A 14,814-nucleotide genomic window follows, 5' to 3' on the forward strand; every position below is an offset into this window, starting at 1 on the left:
AAGATAGATTTAACCTAAAATATGTCAATAATGTTAACTGAAAATCATCTAAACACCCCAATTAAAAAGTAGAGATTGTTTGGATAGAGAAAATGCCAACCAAATTCTTGCATAATGGATTCTCCTCCACCAGACTGTCTTTTTCTTACTATTTCTTCCTCTTTTTTTGCATTATTCCTCCCCCTACCTCATCAAGACCTTATTTAGAACCCTTTATGACTGTTAGGAAAATATTCCCTTTGACAGGCTTATTATTTTCTGCCTAACTATGTAGAAGTTTCTGCTATAATCTTACTACTCTGATGGACAGTGATTGAAATGGGGTGTGTGGGGGGACTTGAAAATATGGGTGAACATGTTGTAACCACAATGTTGCTTATGTGAAACCTTCATAAGAGTGTATATCAATGATGCCTTAATAATAATAATAAAAAAAGAATCCACCATATGTGATGAGTCACTTCTAAAAAAAAATATTTCAGCCATAATATACTCATCTTCTCCTGACTCTCCAAGTTTTAAGTTCCATATGGACTAAAGGTCCTGACACATTCACGGTGATTTCCCACTTCATGCTTTACTACTTTGTAACTGAAAAACAGCCTAAGAAGAAATTTGAGACCTGAGAAACTACTGCATGATTCAGAAAAATAAATGAGGTCAACAGTAAGTACAATGTCAATATTTAAGTCGAAAAAGTTTCTTTCTTTGGAATGGTCTACATTGTCCTTAGTACCTTCTGGTTCATAAATGTATTTTATGATCATGCTTCTATTTTATCTTCCAGAAGTACTATTGTCATCCATAAGCTTGAAAACTGACTTTTACTGTCTTCTGTAGCAAAGAATTTAGAAAACGGGCTTTTCCAAGGAAACAGCCATTTCCAAGGGAAATAGCCATTTTCCAAGGGAGCTCAGCGGGATGCTTGCGTTCTTGCGGAAGGAACGGCAGTGTTGCCAAGAGGACAAAGCTACTCTCAGAATTTTGACCCTTAACTTTGGCCCTGAGCAATCTGCTTCACTGAGAGTTGGTAGTTGTTTATCTTTCCTTTAACAAAATTAAGTGTTGAAGCAGTTTACTAATTTGAGATTCTTACAAGTAAAGGCAAAAGTACGGGCTTTCATATTCATTTCCTTTCCTCAGAAAAACAAATTTCAGTGGCATGGGTAAGTGGTAAACTGCTACTTTTAATATAAGTTTTGCTTTCAATTTTTCTGGCTTCTGAACCCTAACTTTTTGCTAATATTAATTAGATCATGTTACTATTTGAGCCCTGCCTTCTAGATAGTTCTGCCTCAACAACTCATTCAAAAGTACGCAAGCAAGCAATTCAAAACGTTCTTCTTACCGGGATCTGCAGGGGCTTCTCTCGATGGGCTCAATCCTGGGCGGTCTGCAGGAGCACTGCATGTCTGCGAAGACAGCGAATCCATCACAGAAACTAAGTGCCTCAGAAAGACCCGGTCAGAAAAACATTATTTTTATCCTGTGATGAAGCAGCTTTAAGGACAAGGCTTCCACTTAACTCAGAGACCCTTAACCCTGACCGTATGGGAAAGAAGCTAAGTAAACAGGGGTCATTTGTGGGTTGGCCCCACTTGCATTAGAATTGAGTGGAGGTCCTCCCTCTGGGCAATTAGTAGCAAACTCACGACACCTTTTGCTTAATTCATTTACGTCTTCCTCTGGACAAGTCAACCTAGCCCCCTCTTAAATTAATTATAGTCCAGAATATAAAAACAGCTATGTGCTGACTTTTTTCCTATACTTAATTTTTATCCTGAAGAAGGAAAAAAGAAAACCTATAGGAAGGTATTAATCTACTTAACATTTTTAAGTACATCATCCAAAGGATTTTGTTTTTTTAATCTTACATATGCTCAGCAGAGTTACTGGCAAAAACTGTACATTTTCTTCATTTCATCCTTTCAACATCAAATAGCAGGCAGCAAAAATTGGATCAGACTTCAAAGCCTGCTGCGGGCTCCAAGTCAGAGAGAGACGCCTGCATTTCACATACTGAATTCAAGCAGGATATCAAAGTGCTACCAAAGAACCTGGGGTCCTTACTCAACAAGAGGGTCTGACATCTGCAGAGAGTGGAGTGCACAGACAAACCACCTCAGGGAGCAGCCAGCTTTGATTCTCAGCAGCAGATTTCCAGGCTTTTGATTCTCTCTTCACTGTACCTCCCGGTCTCTCTGCTAAACCAAAGTTCTTTAGCAACCTGGGCTTTTGTCTCAAAGACTTCAAAATACCGTTAAGAGTTTCATGTTTGGATGGTCTGGCCAAGCAGCCACAGACAGGTTTCATGATCATGGACTTGGATGGGTCTGAGATAAGGGTATACAGTCACTTTAGAATCAGAATGCCTAGCTACCTTATTTGGATATCCTGCGAAGACATCACACACTTTTGGAGAACTCTGGGCTTGTGAGTGCCTAAAAATAAAAATAATGATGATTTTTAAAAGGCTTGAAAATGATGATTAAAACAAAAATGTAAAATGTATTGTTTTCCTCAAAAGATGTATTGGACCATATTCTTTAATTAAGCTTCCATGTTTCCCATTTCAGCCCTTGGTTAAAATGTACCCTACTAGCTGTTACTCCTCTGCCACACAGTCAGCCGAAGATCCTAAGACCCAAGGGGCTGCCCGTTTTGGAGTTATGTGACCCCATTTGGTTTGCTGTCAGGCATTCACAAACTTTACCAAGAAGCCAACAGGGTTGATGCTCAAGCTGTACTTCTTACCCAGTACATTAATCACATTAATTCAAAATAATTCAGTAACCCTTAAATAATTCAAAACAGATTCTGTAATCAAATAAGTTTGGGTGATGCTGAGTTGTATACAGAGGTTCCCTTACTGCAGGAATGATCTTTTACAATCACAATATGCATTTACGGATTTCTAAAGCAGGCTGTGGATGCAGTTTCCTAAACTAATTTGACCGAGAAACATAAAAAGTGATAAACTGTTAACACGGATTAAGACATTGATGTTTCATGGAGCAAAGTATGGAAAAATCAATTGTGCTGTGTCCCCAATTTTTAGTAATTGGAATACAGCATATGAAAGTGTGATAATTATAAATCACTGTTCAAAGTAGGAGGTGGCTCTTATAATGCCTTTCAGATGAACCCAGCAGATTGGAAAGCTCTGACTAGCAGAAGAAAAATTGGGGTTCTAACCCCTGCCTCAAAATCCCTGATTTCTCTCTCGCTCACTCTCTCACATGTGTGTGCACATTCTCACACACAAACATGACTGGGCAAATTTCTACAGTATTCTGGGATCTAGCTTCCCTCATCTATAAAATGAGAGGTTTGAAATAATTTATTCCTAAGGTATCTTCTAGTTCTACATTAAAAATCTTATTCTCTATTTAACTGACAAATTTTCTGAACTTTCTGTGAACAGTTCATGGGTATTGCCTTCAAAAGTATCTATATACAGTAGATTATAAGCAATATGTCTATTAAAAAAATCACATCAGTATCTAGGGAGAGGGGATAATGATATTTGTGTGTATATTTGTTTATCATATGTCTCCCACTATGGAATGTAAGTTTCAAGAAGGCAGGGACAGGATTTGCTTTATTCTATACTCCATTACAGCACCCAGCACACACTGGCATATTTTTAGTGCTCAATATACTATTTGACAAGTTGAATGAATAAAAGAATGACTAGTGGACTCCCAAAATACCAGCCATGAAAATCAGTAAGAATACCCTAAACATTAAAACTAAATTAACATTCTATACAGCACTTCATTTTTAAAAAATTTTTATTTTATTTTATTTTGTTTTACTTTGGTATCATCAATCTACAATTACATGAAAAGCATTATGTTTACTAGGCTCCCCTCTTCACCAAGTCTCCCCCACATACCCCTTCACAGTCACTGTCCATCAGTGTATTAAGACAGCACTTCATATTTTTAAAAAATGCTTTATATATCTACTGAGAGTTTCACAGCCATTTGGGCTAAGTGCTTTAATTGTCCCTATTATATAGATGAAGGAAGTGTCGCTCAAAGAGGGTAAGGAATTTCCCCGGGTATCATAGTGACTACCTAGTAAAACTGAGACATTGACCCTTGTTGGTCTGGCTCCAAATGCTCTGCTGTTTCTCTGGAGCATGACTGTCCCTATGCCCTTCGGTCCCTGTGCTTTGGCCCCGGGACTTACGCTTGTCAGCCTCACTAAGTCCCAGGGCCTGTGGTGCACCTATAGGATGGGTGGTCTCTGTGGTCCTCTAGGAGTCCTGGTGAGCTTTGGAGAAAATCTAAGGAAGAGAATTTGGCTGTCAAATTACTATGGGGTCTCTAATTCTTGCCTTTCCTGCCCCAACAAAGAATGAAACCTCTTAAGAACTCCTCTAACTTGAATGGCTTTTCAAAATTGAAAGGCCAGTGGCAGATAGCCCCCAACTATCCAGCGGGGGCCAGCTCATCGGTCTGACTCCCTCCTCATTCAAGCCTCTGGAAGAAACTAACGCAGCTCAACATTAATATCTATGTGGCACTTGGCTTTAAAAAGGCAGAGGTGGGGTGCGTAGTATCCACAGGCAAACAGATTAAAAAATACTTTATTGAAGTTAAGCAGATTTTTTTTCTAAGAGATTTTCCAGAAACTTCAACTTAATAATACATGCAATGAAACTCCAACAGTAGAAGAGCATACACAGCATTTCACAGAGGTGACTTTAACAATATGACACTTCCTCCACGGAGAAGGGGCCAGCCCTCCCCCCCTCCCTCTCTTTCTCCCTCTTTTTTCCTCTCCCTCCCTCCCTCCCTCCCTCCCTCCCTCCCTCCCTCCCTCCCTCCCTCCCTTCCTTCCTTCCTTCCTTCCTTCCTTCCTTCCTTCCTTCCTTCCTTCCTTCCTTCCTTCCTTCCTTCCTTCCTTTTCACCCATATCATCAAGTCCCTGCCCACAGCCCATTACAGTCACTGTCCATTGGTGTGACAAGATGCCACAGAGTCACTACTTGTCTTCTCTGTGCTACACTGTCTTCCCTGTGACCCACCCCCAACACCATGTGTATGAATCATAATACCCCTGAATCCCCTTCTCCCTCCCTCCTCACCCATCCTCCCACACCCCTCCTCTTTGGTAACCTAGTCCCTTCTTGGAGTCTATGAGTCTGTTGCTGTTTTGTTCCTTCAGTTTTGCTTTGTTGTTACACTCCATAGATCAGTGAATTCATTTGGTACTTGTCTTTCTATGCCTGGCTTATTTCACTGAGCATAATACCCCTTTAACATCCAAAATATATAAAGAACTCATATGCTTCAACAACCAAAAAGCAAATAACCTGATTAAAAAATGGGCAGAGGATCTGAACAGACAATTCTCCAAAGAAGAAATTCAGATGGCCAACAGGCACATGAGAAGATGCTCCACATCACTAATTATCAGGAAAATGCAAATTAAAACCACAATGAGATATCACCTCACACCAGTTAGGATGGCTAACATCCAAAAGACAAGGAACAACAAAATGCTGGCAAGGATGCAAAGAAAGGGGAACCCTCCTATACTGCTGGTGGGAATGTAAATTAGTTCAACCATTGTAGAAAGCAATATGGAGGTTCCTCAAAAAATAAAAAATAGAAATACCATTTGACCCAGGAATTCCATTCCTAGGAATTTACCCAAAGAAAAAATGATCTCAGATTCAAAAAGACATATGCACCCCTATGTTTATCGCAGCACTATTTACAATAGCCAAGACATGGAAGTAACCTAAGTGTCCATCAGTAGATGAATGGATAAAGAAGATGTGGTACATATACACAATGGAGTATTATTCAGCCATAAGTAGAAAACAAATCCTAGCATTTGCAACAACATGGATGGAGCTAGAGGGTATTATGCTCAGTGAAATAAGCCAGGTGGAGAAAGACAAGTACCAGATGGTTTCACTCATCTGTGGAGCATAAGAACAAAGCAAAACCTGAAGGAACAAAACAGCAGCAGACTCACATAACCCAAGAAGAGACTAACAGTTGCCAAAGGAAAAGGGATTGGAATGTGTGTGTGTGAATGGAGGGAGAAGGGGAATAAGGGGCATTACAATTAGTACACGTAATGTAGCATGGGGGCACGGGGAAAGCAGTATAGCACAGAGAAGACAAGTAGTGATTCTATAGCATCTTACTACGCTGATGGACAGTGACTGCAATGGGGTATATGGTGAGGACTTGATAATGGGGGGCGTCTAGTAATCACAGTGTTACTCATGTAACTGCATATTAATGATACAAAAAAAAATGGCATATCAATTTTCTCCAAAAGTCCACGTGCCTCAACCCCTTTGCAGTAATTTTATCAGATATGTTGTCATTTGCCTCAGGGACTTGAGGCTGGCAGGAAGTGGATAATGCTTTGCAAACTATCAAAATATTTTCCAACAAAATAAGGGAAAGCACAGTAATAAAAAATAGATAATGCTTAGTGCATTCAGACATACCATTAGGTACTGATCAAGGCATGAATACATGGTGGTCTGTTTCTATTTTTATGCCCATTTTACAGGTGAAGGAATTAAGGATCACGAAGCTAACAACTTCCTTTATGTCATAACTAGTAAATAGTGCAGCATTAAACCCACTGACATAGGAAAGGAGACTCCAAAGGGAAATTACTGATTCAGGCAAAGATTATCGATTACTGGTAAACCCTTAGACAAATGGTTGATGGTGAACAGGACATTCATATGGGGCCAAAGTAGCATCATACAGATTCCTTCTTACAGGTGACAAGGGAGAAAGGTGACTGTACACTGGAGAAATCAGAGGATCGCCCTCTTAATCCAGTGCCAATGGATTAAGTCATCACTATGACTGGCCAACACTATCTTGTGATGTGAGGCAAAATGAAGTATTTGACATCATCCAAGATGTTTGTATTTGTTTCTTTTGATTAAAAACATCTAACTTGAGTGTAATTAAAGCCTTTAATTTATAGTTTACCCAAAATGCAGGTTGTAGAGGGACAAGATGAGACCAGAAAGAATCAAGCAAATATAGAAGGTGAGCTATTTTATGAGATCATTGGCTCAATCTCTCTAAAAATGTCATTAAAAAAAAGGGAGTATTGTATATTACAAGAGATTTAGGGGCATAACAACTTCATACAATGTAGTGTCCTAGACACAAGTCCCATGCAGGCGGCCTTTAGGGCTAGGCTGCTTGGCTGCAACCGGTTCATTGAACTCTGGGTTGCAGGGAGACAGAAACTCTTGGGCATCACTGACAACCCTTCTGTGGGGCTTCTGTCCTGAAAAATCCCCAAAACAAAATGCACACCTAACTCTCCTGTCTTCTGCCTGGATCCCCCTGTGGCTGGGTGAGAGGCAGGTTGAGGGCTGGCTCCTGGGTGCATGGCTGCTGAGAAGGCCCTGGCATCTCTCTTCTGTAACAAAGATCCATGGGGCTAGCACTAGGTGAAGTCACTGAGGTCCCAACCTGGGTCTCAGCTTTGCAGACTCCAAAATTCAGTTTGCCACTTCACTGAGGAGTGATGATTTTTTCGGGAGCTAAGATGTACTACCCAAACTCAGAAGAGGTCTATTTGAAAAGTAGAATACCAGTGTGTGATTTTATAGTGAGTAGTATTTGGACTATTCATTTCCCCTCACTAGGTGGTTGATGTACTGTAGAGACTGAATTATACACTAGAATTAAAACAAAGGAAGCTGGGTGTTCTTTGAGGATCTGAACAATCACGCTGATCTTCTAACTGGCCCTCTTCTAATTAGGGTTAGAACCAGTAACTTTCCTTCAACGTCTAAGTAGTGGCACACTGGCCACCCTCTGATTCTCCATTTTATAAATTTCATTAAACTTTTTTTGCAGTTTATATTGACTTTGATAACATTTGCAAGATTATGTCTTATCCTTTATCAATTATAGTTTAGAATGGCTTCTAGATAAACTTAGAAACCTATTAGTAGTTCATAGTTGAAAGATTATTCTAATTTCAGAACAGGATAGGTAGCTGCTATTACATTGTGGTTTGAGTTTTGTTAAGCTTCCTGCTGTATCTATGTTTGGGAGTAGCTCTCATTGTGAACTCTGTCTTTCTTGGTAGCCCTGGGAGAAAGGTTAATCAGTATAACAAAGATAATTTGTTCCTGCTTCTTTGATAGCTCTGAAAAAATATTTTTGTACATGGTATTCTTAAGAAGAAGAGGTCAATTTCTTGTTCCCAAGAAACAGCAGCCAATCCACCCTGCAAAAGATTTGCTCAGATCAACATACTCTAACATAGTAGAAGCTCCATAGTAGAGCACATTTCAGACAAATAAGTATTATAACTTTCCTTATGGACATTATTACCATGACAAATAATAGAAAATATAAACATCTTCAGAGATGGTTTCAACAAATTCAAGTTCTGAAAGTAAATTAAGATATTTAAGGGATGACATCAAAGAGGACACTGCCTTTCTGAAAAATCTCATGCTGACTGGTGTGCTAACAGGACTTCCATAGGAACTGGCCACAGGGAGAACCCCAACTGGCATTTCAAGCAGTTATAGGTAGTTCTTATATGGAATTGGAACATCTGAAAGGCTGAGGGCATAAATGTGAAACAACACTCAGATCTCCATCTCTCCACACTGTCACTCTGCATTTACTCATCCCTGATTTACACCAGCTAGGTGTCATTGCATATTCCTTTTACTGTCTATATTTATTTAAATAGCTTTGAAGGCACAGAGGATTGGAAGATAATAAGATGTTTTAAGAAAACATAAATTATCATGTTAAGTTCAAAGGCATCCAAAATGTATACATTAATGCATATTTTACTACAAAAACAGGAAAGTTAGGATTTCTAGAAAGATTTTTTGTTTTCTCTTAACCACCATCACAACAGACAAGCATTTCCTAAACACCCACTAAAGCCCCCAGGGTTGTATTTATACTTCTGTGTTTTTGCCTGAATGCTGTCTCCTCTCTGGCCCACCTGGCCATTTCATCTTTATCCTTTAGCTCCGGGTCAGCTCCTCTGAAGAGCCTTTCCTGCCCCAGCCCCACCCTGGGCAGAGTTGGAGGCTCCCTGCTGCATTCCCACAATCTATGGACCGTACCACACAGAAAACTTGGCTCTGCAGCTGACTTGTCTGGTGCCACATCCTGACTGATTAGAAGTGTCTGCAAATCATCTACTAATGGTGAGCTTCATCAAATTCAGATCAAGGGAAGGAGAACAAAGAAGAGCAAGTAATATAAGCCACTTGGCTTTTGAGAAATCCCAGTCTCCCTATTGCTGTGCTCATCAGTTTTGTCTTTACTTCTTTATTTTTTAGTTAATGAAAATGTTACCAATTCCTAGTGGTCTGAATACTGACCAATCACTAATCAGTGAAAATGTAGTAATATCTAACTTTCTCCCCAAAGTAAATAACTAAAAGGACTAGTTGCAAATGTTACCTTTTTCTGACTAAAAACTATTTTTTTCTGATTAAAAAAGAATATATATTCACTGTTATATTGTATCAAATACAGGTATTCAAGAAGAAGAAAGTAAATATCAGGAATAATTTTCATATCCAGACATAATTACTGTTCATATCTCGGTGCATGTCTTTCAGATACTTTTCTTTGCATATAATATACATTTAAAAAATGGGTCATGATATATTGCCATTTTAACCTACCTCTTGTAATTATGAGCATCTTTCCATATGTTTATGTGCAATACACACAATATGTTATATTTATGACTCTGTAGTAAGTATTACACTGAGTGATTATCATAAGTGATTTAACTGATCCATTATTTTTGGATATTTAAGCTGTTTCCAGTTTTATAACATCATAAATAATGGGTCATTAAATTTTCTGTGCATGTAGTCATGAGTACTCATCCAGTATTTTTCTAGGATAAATCTTAATTTAAGGCTATTAGGTCAAACACTGAGCAAATTTTTGGCCTATTTTAAAGCTTTTGAATTATATTATCAAACTCTCCTTTAAAAAGCAGAAATAAACACTCAATATCCACAAAAATAGGAAATGACCCATTTTGTGTCATATCACCAACACTGGATATTATCACTCTTTTTAATTGTTGTTTAACTATTTGGCCAAAAAAAAGGAGGGAGGTGCCTCATTATTATTTAATTGGCATTTCTTGATTTCTAAAGAGGAAAAATACTATTTCTGGGCTTTAATATATATAAAGGAAATACAAAGAATATAGAAGAAGTGAAAACAATAATTGTGCAAAATAAGATCACTATTATTGCAGGAAAAATGGGAAAGAGGGAATGATCACAGCTTGTGTTTTTTTTTTTCTTGTTAGGCCTGGCTATTGGTAACTTTTTTATAATGATTTTGAATGCATTTCTCAATCCCAATCAGTATCATTGCTGAATGAGTTGAATATGTAAGTTATAATTAAATATATGGATATTCATTTGCTCTTGACACACAATTATTTAAAGTTTTAAAACATGGCTCAAGGATAAATTCATCAAAAAGGCTCAGAATGGCTGATAAATGTTTTATAGTGCCATTGCTTTAAATTAGCACTTAGATTTATGTACTTATGCTAATTTTCTAAGCCCCACTGAGCCTTTAAAATTTTATATTTGCTTCATTGCTTTTCCTCAACTTTGAGCCTATATAGCCTTTATTTGCTAGTTCTTGTATACTCGTATCTTTTTTCTCCTTCACTACTTTATTACAGGCAGTGGTTATGAGTAAAGTCTAAGGTAAAAGCAGAAGGCTTTCTTCATTCTGCTGAGAATGCTTGCCTTCTTGGAAGAAATGACACTCAACTGAGAGCCCTTAAAGCAACCTATACTTAAAGTTACCCATAAAGCTTTCTTCAGTTCTTTGTCAGCCAAGAGAAAACTCAGCCTTAGGCCTGGGGATGGAATTAAGACTCAGTAGTGGAGGAAACAAGGTGACCTGAAGGGATGCACAGCCTTGGACTGATGGGCACAGCATGGCCAGCACAACTGGACACACTGACAGGGCTGAGGACTGGACTGGGTCATCGCACTTAGCCCACACAGCTGTGGTTAACAGCATAGGACCTACCAGGTCCCCATCCAAGCTATAGTTTGCGATGTTTGAGTAACCTGCCTAGGTGGCACCCAGGCACCCAGATGTAAGCTAAGACCCAGCGGATACAGAGCCCGTGCTCTCAGCCACCAGGGCCATTTTGTTATTGGACTCTTCCAGATAGTCACATTTGGGATCTTAATAAATGGCACCTAGGGTGACTAACATTTAGAAAACTTGCCAGGGGGATGATTAAATTAAGCCCTACAATTAATGGAGATACCCCTGACCCCTGACTTGCTGACCTTTTAGTAACCTGTGTCTATGGACTAATATTAAAATTATACATAGTTGTATGGCTCTCAACACTCTAATTTGGTGGCAAGTCTCCCTGAATTTCTGTATAAGAGTAATGCATATTATATGTGCTACGTAAGGTCCTTAATAGCCTCCCAGATATCATTCATTCATTCCACAGATATTTATTGAGCACCTGTAATTTGTCTCCTGTCTTTGGGGATACAGTCAATAGATGAAAGAAATAATATGTTATCATATTGAATAGAAGTGCCAAACAAGAAAATTAAATCAGGGAAGGGGCATAGGAGTGTTGGAGGCAGGTCTACAGTTTTATGTTGAGTGACTACACAAGATGACACTGAGTACAGGCCTTAATAAATAAATAGGAAGTGATGTCTTTGAATATATTATCAATTGAAAGCTCCTAACAGGTAAAAAGCTTCCTATGTCATGGCAAGTAGAGAGCAGAGAATGGATGTAAATACTTGGTAAAGGTTGAACAACATACTTTATGATATATATTCATTACATACACATACATATTTATGATATATCACTTCCAAAAAACTTGGACAAGTGTTGACAGATAAAATACAGAACACCCAATTAAATTTGAATTCCAGGCACACAGTAGAACATTTTTTAGTATAAGTTTTTTCAACTTCATGGAACATGCTTATATTGTTAAAAAATTAAAGTGGGGAGGAGGCGGAGCCAGGATGGCGGCGTGAGTAGAGCAGTGGAAATCTCCTCCCAAAAACACATAGAGCTATGGAAATATAACAAAGAAAACTCTTCCTAAAATAGAGACCAGAGGACACAGGACAACATCCAGACCACATCCACACCTGCAAGAACCCAGCGCCTTGCGAAAGCGGTAAGATACAAGCCCCGGTCCGGCGGGACCCGAGCGCCCCTCCCCCCGGCTCCCGGCGGGTGGAAAGAAACCAGAGCGATTTTTTTTTTTTGGCGAGTGTTTTTGGAAGCCTTAAAGAGACAGGGATCCCATTGCTAGGGAGGCAGGGCGGTGGGACCGGTGATTGGGTGCCTGGGACCGGCGCCTGAGGACAAAGATTATCAGGCGTTTTTCTCTATGGGACTGGTGGGCGGGTGCCTGAGACCGGCGCCTAAGGACAGAGGAAATTGCGCGTTTTTCCCCTTTTTTTTTCTCTTTATGGTGAGTGCTTTGTGGAAGCCTTAAAGGGACAGGGAGCCTGGTGCTAGGCAGGCAGAGCAGCAGGACCGGTGAGCGGGTGCCTGGGACCGGCGCCTGAGGGCAAAGAATATCGCGCATTTTTCCCTGAGGGACCGGTGGGCGAGTGCCTGAGACTGGCGCCTGAGGATGGAGGAAATTGCGCGTTTTTCCCCTTTTTTTTTTCTCTTTATGGCGAGTGCTTTTTGGAAGCCTTAAAGGGACAGAGACCCCATTGCTAGGGAGGCAGGGCGGTGGGACCAGTGAGCGGGTGCCTGGGACCGGCACCTGAGGACAAAGATTATCGTGAGTTTTTCCCTGCGGGACCTGTGGGCAGGTGCCTGAGACTGGCGCCTGAGGATGGAGGAAATCGCACGTTTTTCCCCTTTTTTTTTTCTCTTTTTGGCAAGTGCTTTGTGGAAGCCTTAACGGGACAGGAACCCTGGTGCTAGGGAGGCAGAGCAGCAGGACCGGTGAGCGGGTGCCTGGGATCGGTGCCTGAAGACAAGGAATATCACGCGTTTTTCCCTGTGGGACTGGTGGGCGGGTGCTTTTTGGAAGCCTTGAAGGGACAGGGACCCCGGTGCTAGAGAGGCAGGGCAGCAGGACCAGTGAGCGGGTGCCTGGGACCGGCGCCTGAGAAAAAAAAAAATCGCGTGTTTTTTCCTTTCTTTTTTTTTTCTGTTCCCTCTCTCATTGTTGCTGTTGTTGTTTTGGTTTGGAGAGTGCTTTTTGGAAGTCTTAAAGGGGCAGGACAGGACACTTAGACCAGAGGCAGGGAATCTGGGGATCTCTGGGCACTCTAACCCCCTGGGCAGCAGGGAGCACAGAGGCCCCTTACAGAGATAAATAGCCTCCCGGCCACTCCCCCTCCAATGGGGCTCCACCACTTTGGAGGAGCAGCCCCAGCCAGGCCACGCCCACAGCAACAGCGGAGATAAACTCCATAGCAAACGGGCAGGTAGCAGAAGCCCTGTTTGCGCACAGCTGACAAGCATAAGCCACTAGAGATCGCTATTCTCCCAGGAGAGGAAGGCCACAAACCAACAAGAAGGGAAGCTCTTCCAGCAGTCACTTGTACCAGTTCTGCAAACTATCTCTATCACCATGAAAAGGCAAAACTACAGGCAGACAAAGATCACAGAGACAACACCTGAGAAGGAGACAGATCTAACCAGTCCTCCTGAAAAAGAATTCAAAATAAAAATCATGAACATGCTGACAGAGATGCAGAGAAAAATGCAAGAGCAATGGGATGAGATGCAGAGAAAAATGCAAGAGCAATGGGATGGAGTCCGGAGGGAGATCACAAATGTCAGGAAGGAGATCACAGAAGTGAAACAATCCCTGGAAGGATTTATAAGCAGAATGGATAAGATGCAAGAGGCCATTGAAGGAATAGAAGTCAGAGAACAGGAACATATGGAAGTTGACATAGAGAGAGATAAAAGGATCTCCAGGAATGAAACAACACTAAGAGAACTATGTGACCAAGCCGAAAGGAATACTATTCGTATTATAGGGGTACCAGAAGAAGAAGAAAGAGGAAAAGGGATAGAAAGTCTCTTTGAAGAAATAATTGCTGAAAACTTCCCCAAACTGGGGGAGGAAATAATCAAACAGACCACGGAATTACACAGAACCCCCAACAGAAAGGATCCAAGGAGGACAATACCAAGACACATAATAATTAAAATGGCAAGGATCAAGGACAAGGAAAGGGTTTTAACGGCAGCCGGAGAGAAAGAGGTCACCTATAAAGGAAAACCCATCAGGCTAACATCAGACTTCTCGACAGAAACCCTACAGGCCAGAAGAGAATAGCATGATATACTTAATGCAATGAAACAGAAGGGCCTTGAACCAAGGATACTGTATCCAGCATGACTATCATTTAAATATGATGGTGGGATTAAACAATTCCCAGACAAGCAAAAGCTGAGGGAATTTGCTTCCCACAAACCACCTCTACAGGGCATCCTACAGGGACTGCTCTAGATGGGAGCACTTCTAAAAAGAGCACAGAACAAAACACACAACATATGAAGAAGGGAGGAGGAGGAATAAGAAGGGAGAGAAGAAAAGAATCTCCAGACAGTGTATATAACAGCTCAATAAGTCAGCTAAGTTAGGCAGTAAGATACTAAAGAAGCTAACCTTGAACCTTTGGTAACCACAAATCTAAAGCCTGCAATGGCAATAAGTACATATCTCTCAATAGTCACCCTAAATGTAAATGGACTTAATGCACCAATCAAAAGACACAGAGTAATAGAATGTATAAAA

The 14,814-nt window shown here is 40.5% G+C and overlaps 1 protein-coding gene across 4 annotated transcripts in view; it reads right to left on the minus strand.

Moving 5' to 3' along the window:
• Positions 1-14,814, minus strand: part of MYO3B (myosin IIIB) — a 462,595-nt gene that overhangs the window by 91,201 nt on the left and 356,580 nt on the right. For all 4 annotated transcript variants that reach the window (XM_073218712.1, XM_073218711.1, XM_073218709.1 and 1 more), the window contains 2 exons: positions 2,381-2,441; positions 1,349-1,412 (listed from right to left, as the gene is read on the minus strand). In XM_073218712.1, the coding sequence (XP_073074813.1) occupies positions 1,349-1,412; positions 2,381-2,441 (125 nt within the window). The remainder of the gene's footprint in view (positions 1-1,348; positions 1,413-2,380; positions 2,442-14,814) is intronic.

The sequence above is a fragment of the Manis javanica genome, chromosome 12 (assembly GCF_040802235.1).
Source record: "Manis javanica isolate MJ-LG chromosome 12, MJ_LKY, whole genome shotgun sequence".
Classification (NCBI taxonomy): domain Eukaryota; kingdom Metazoa; phylum Chordata; class Mammalia; order Pholidota; family Manidae; genus Manis; species Manis javanica.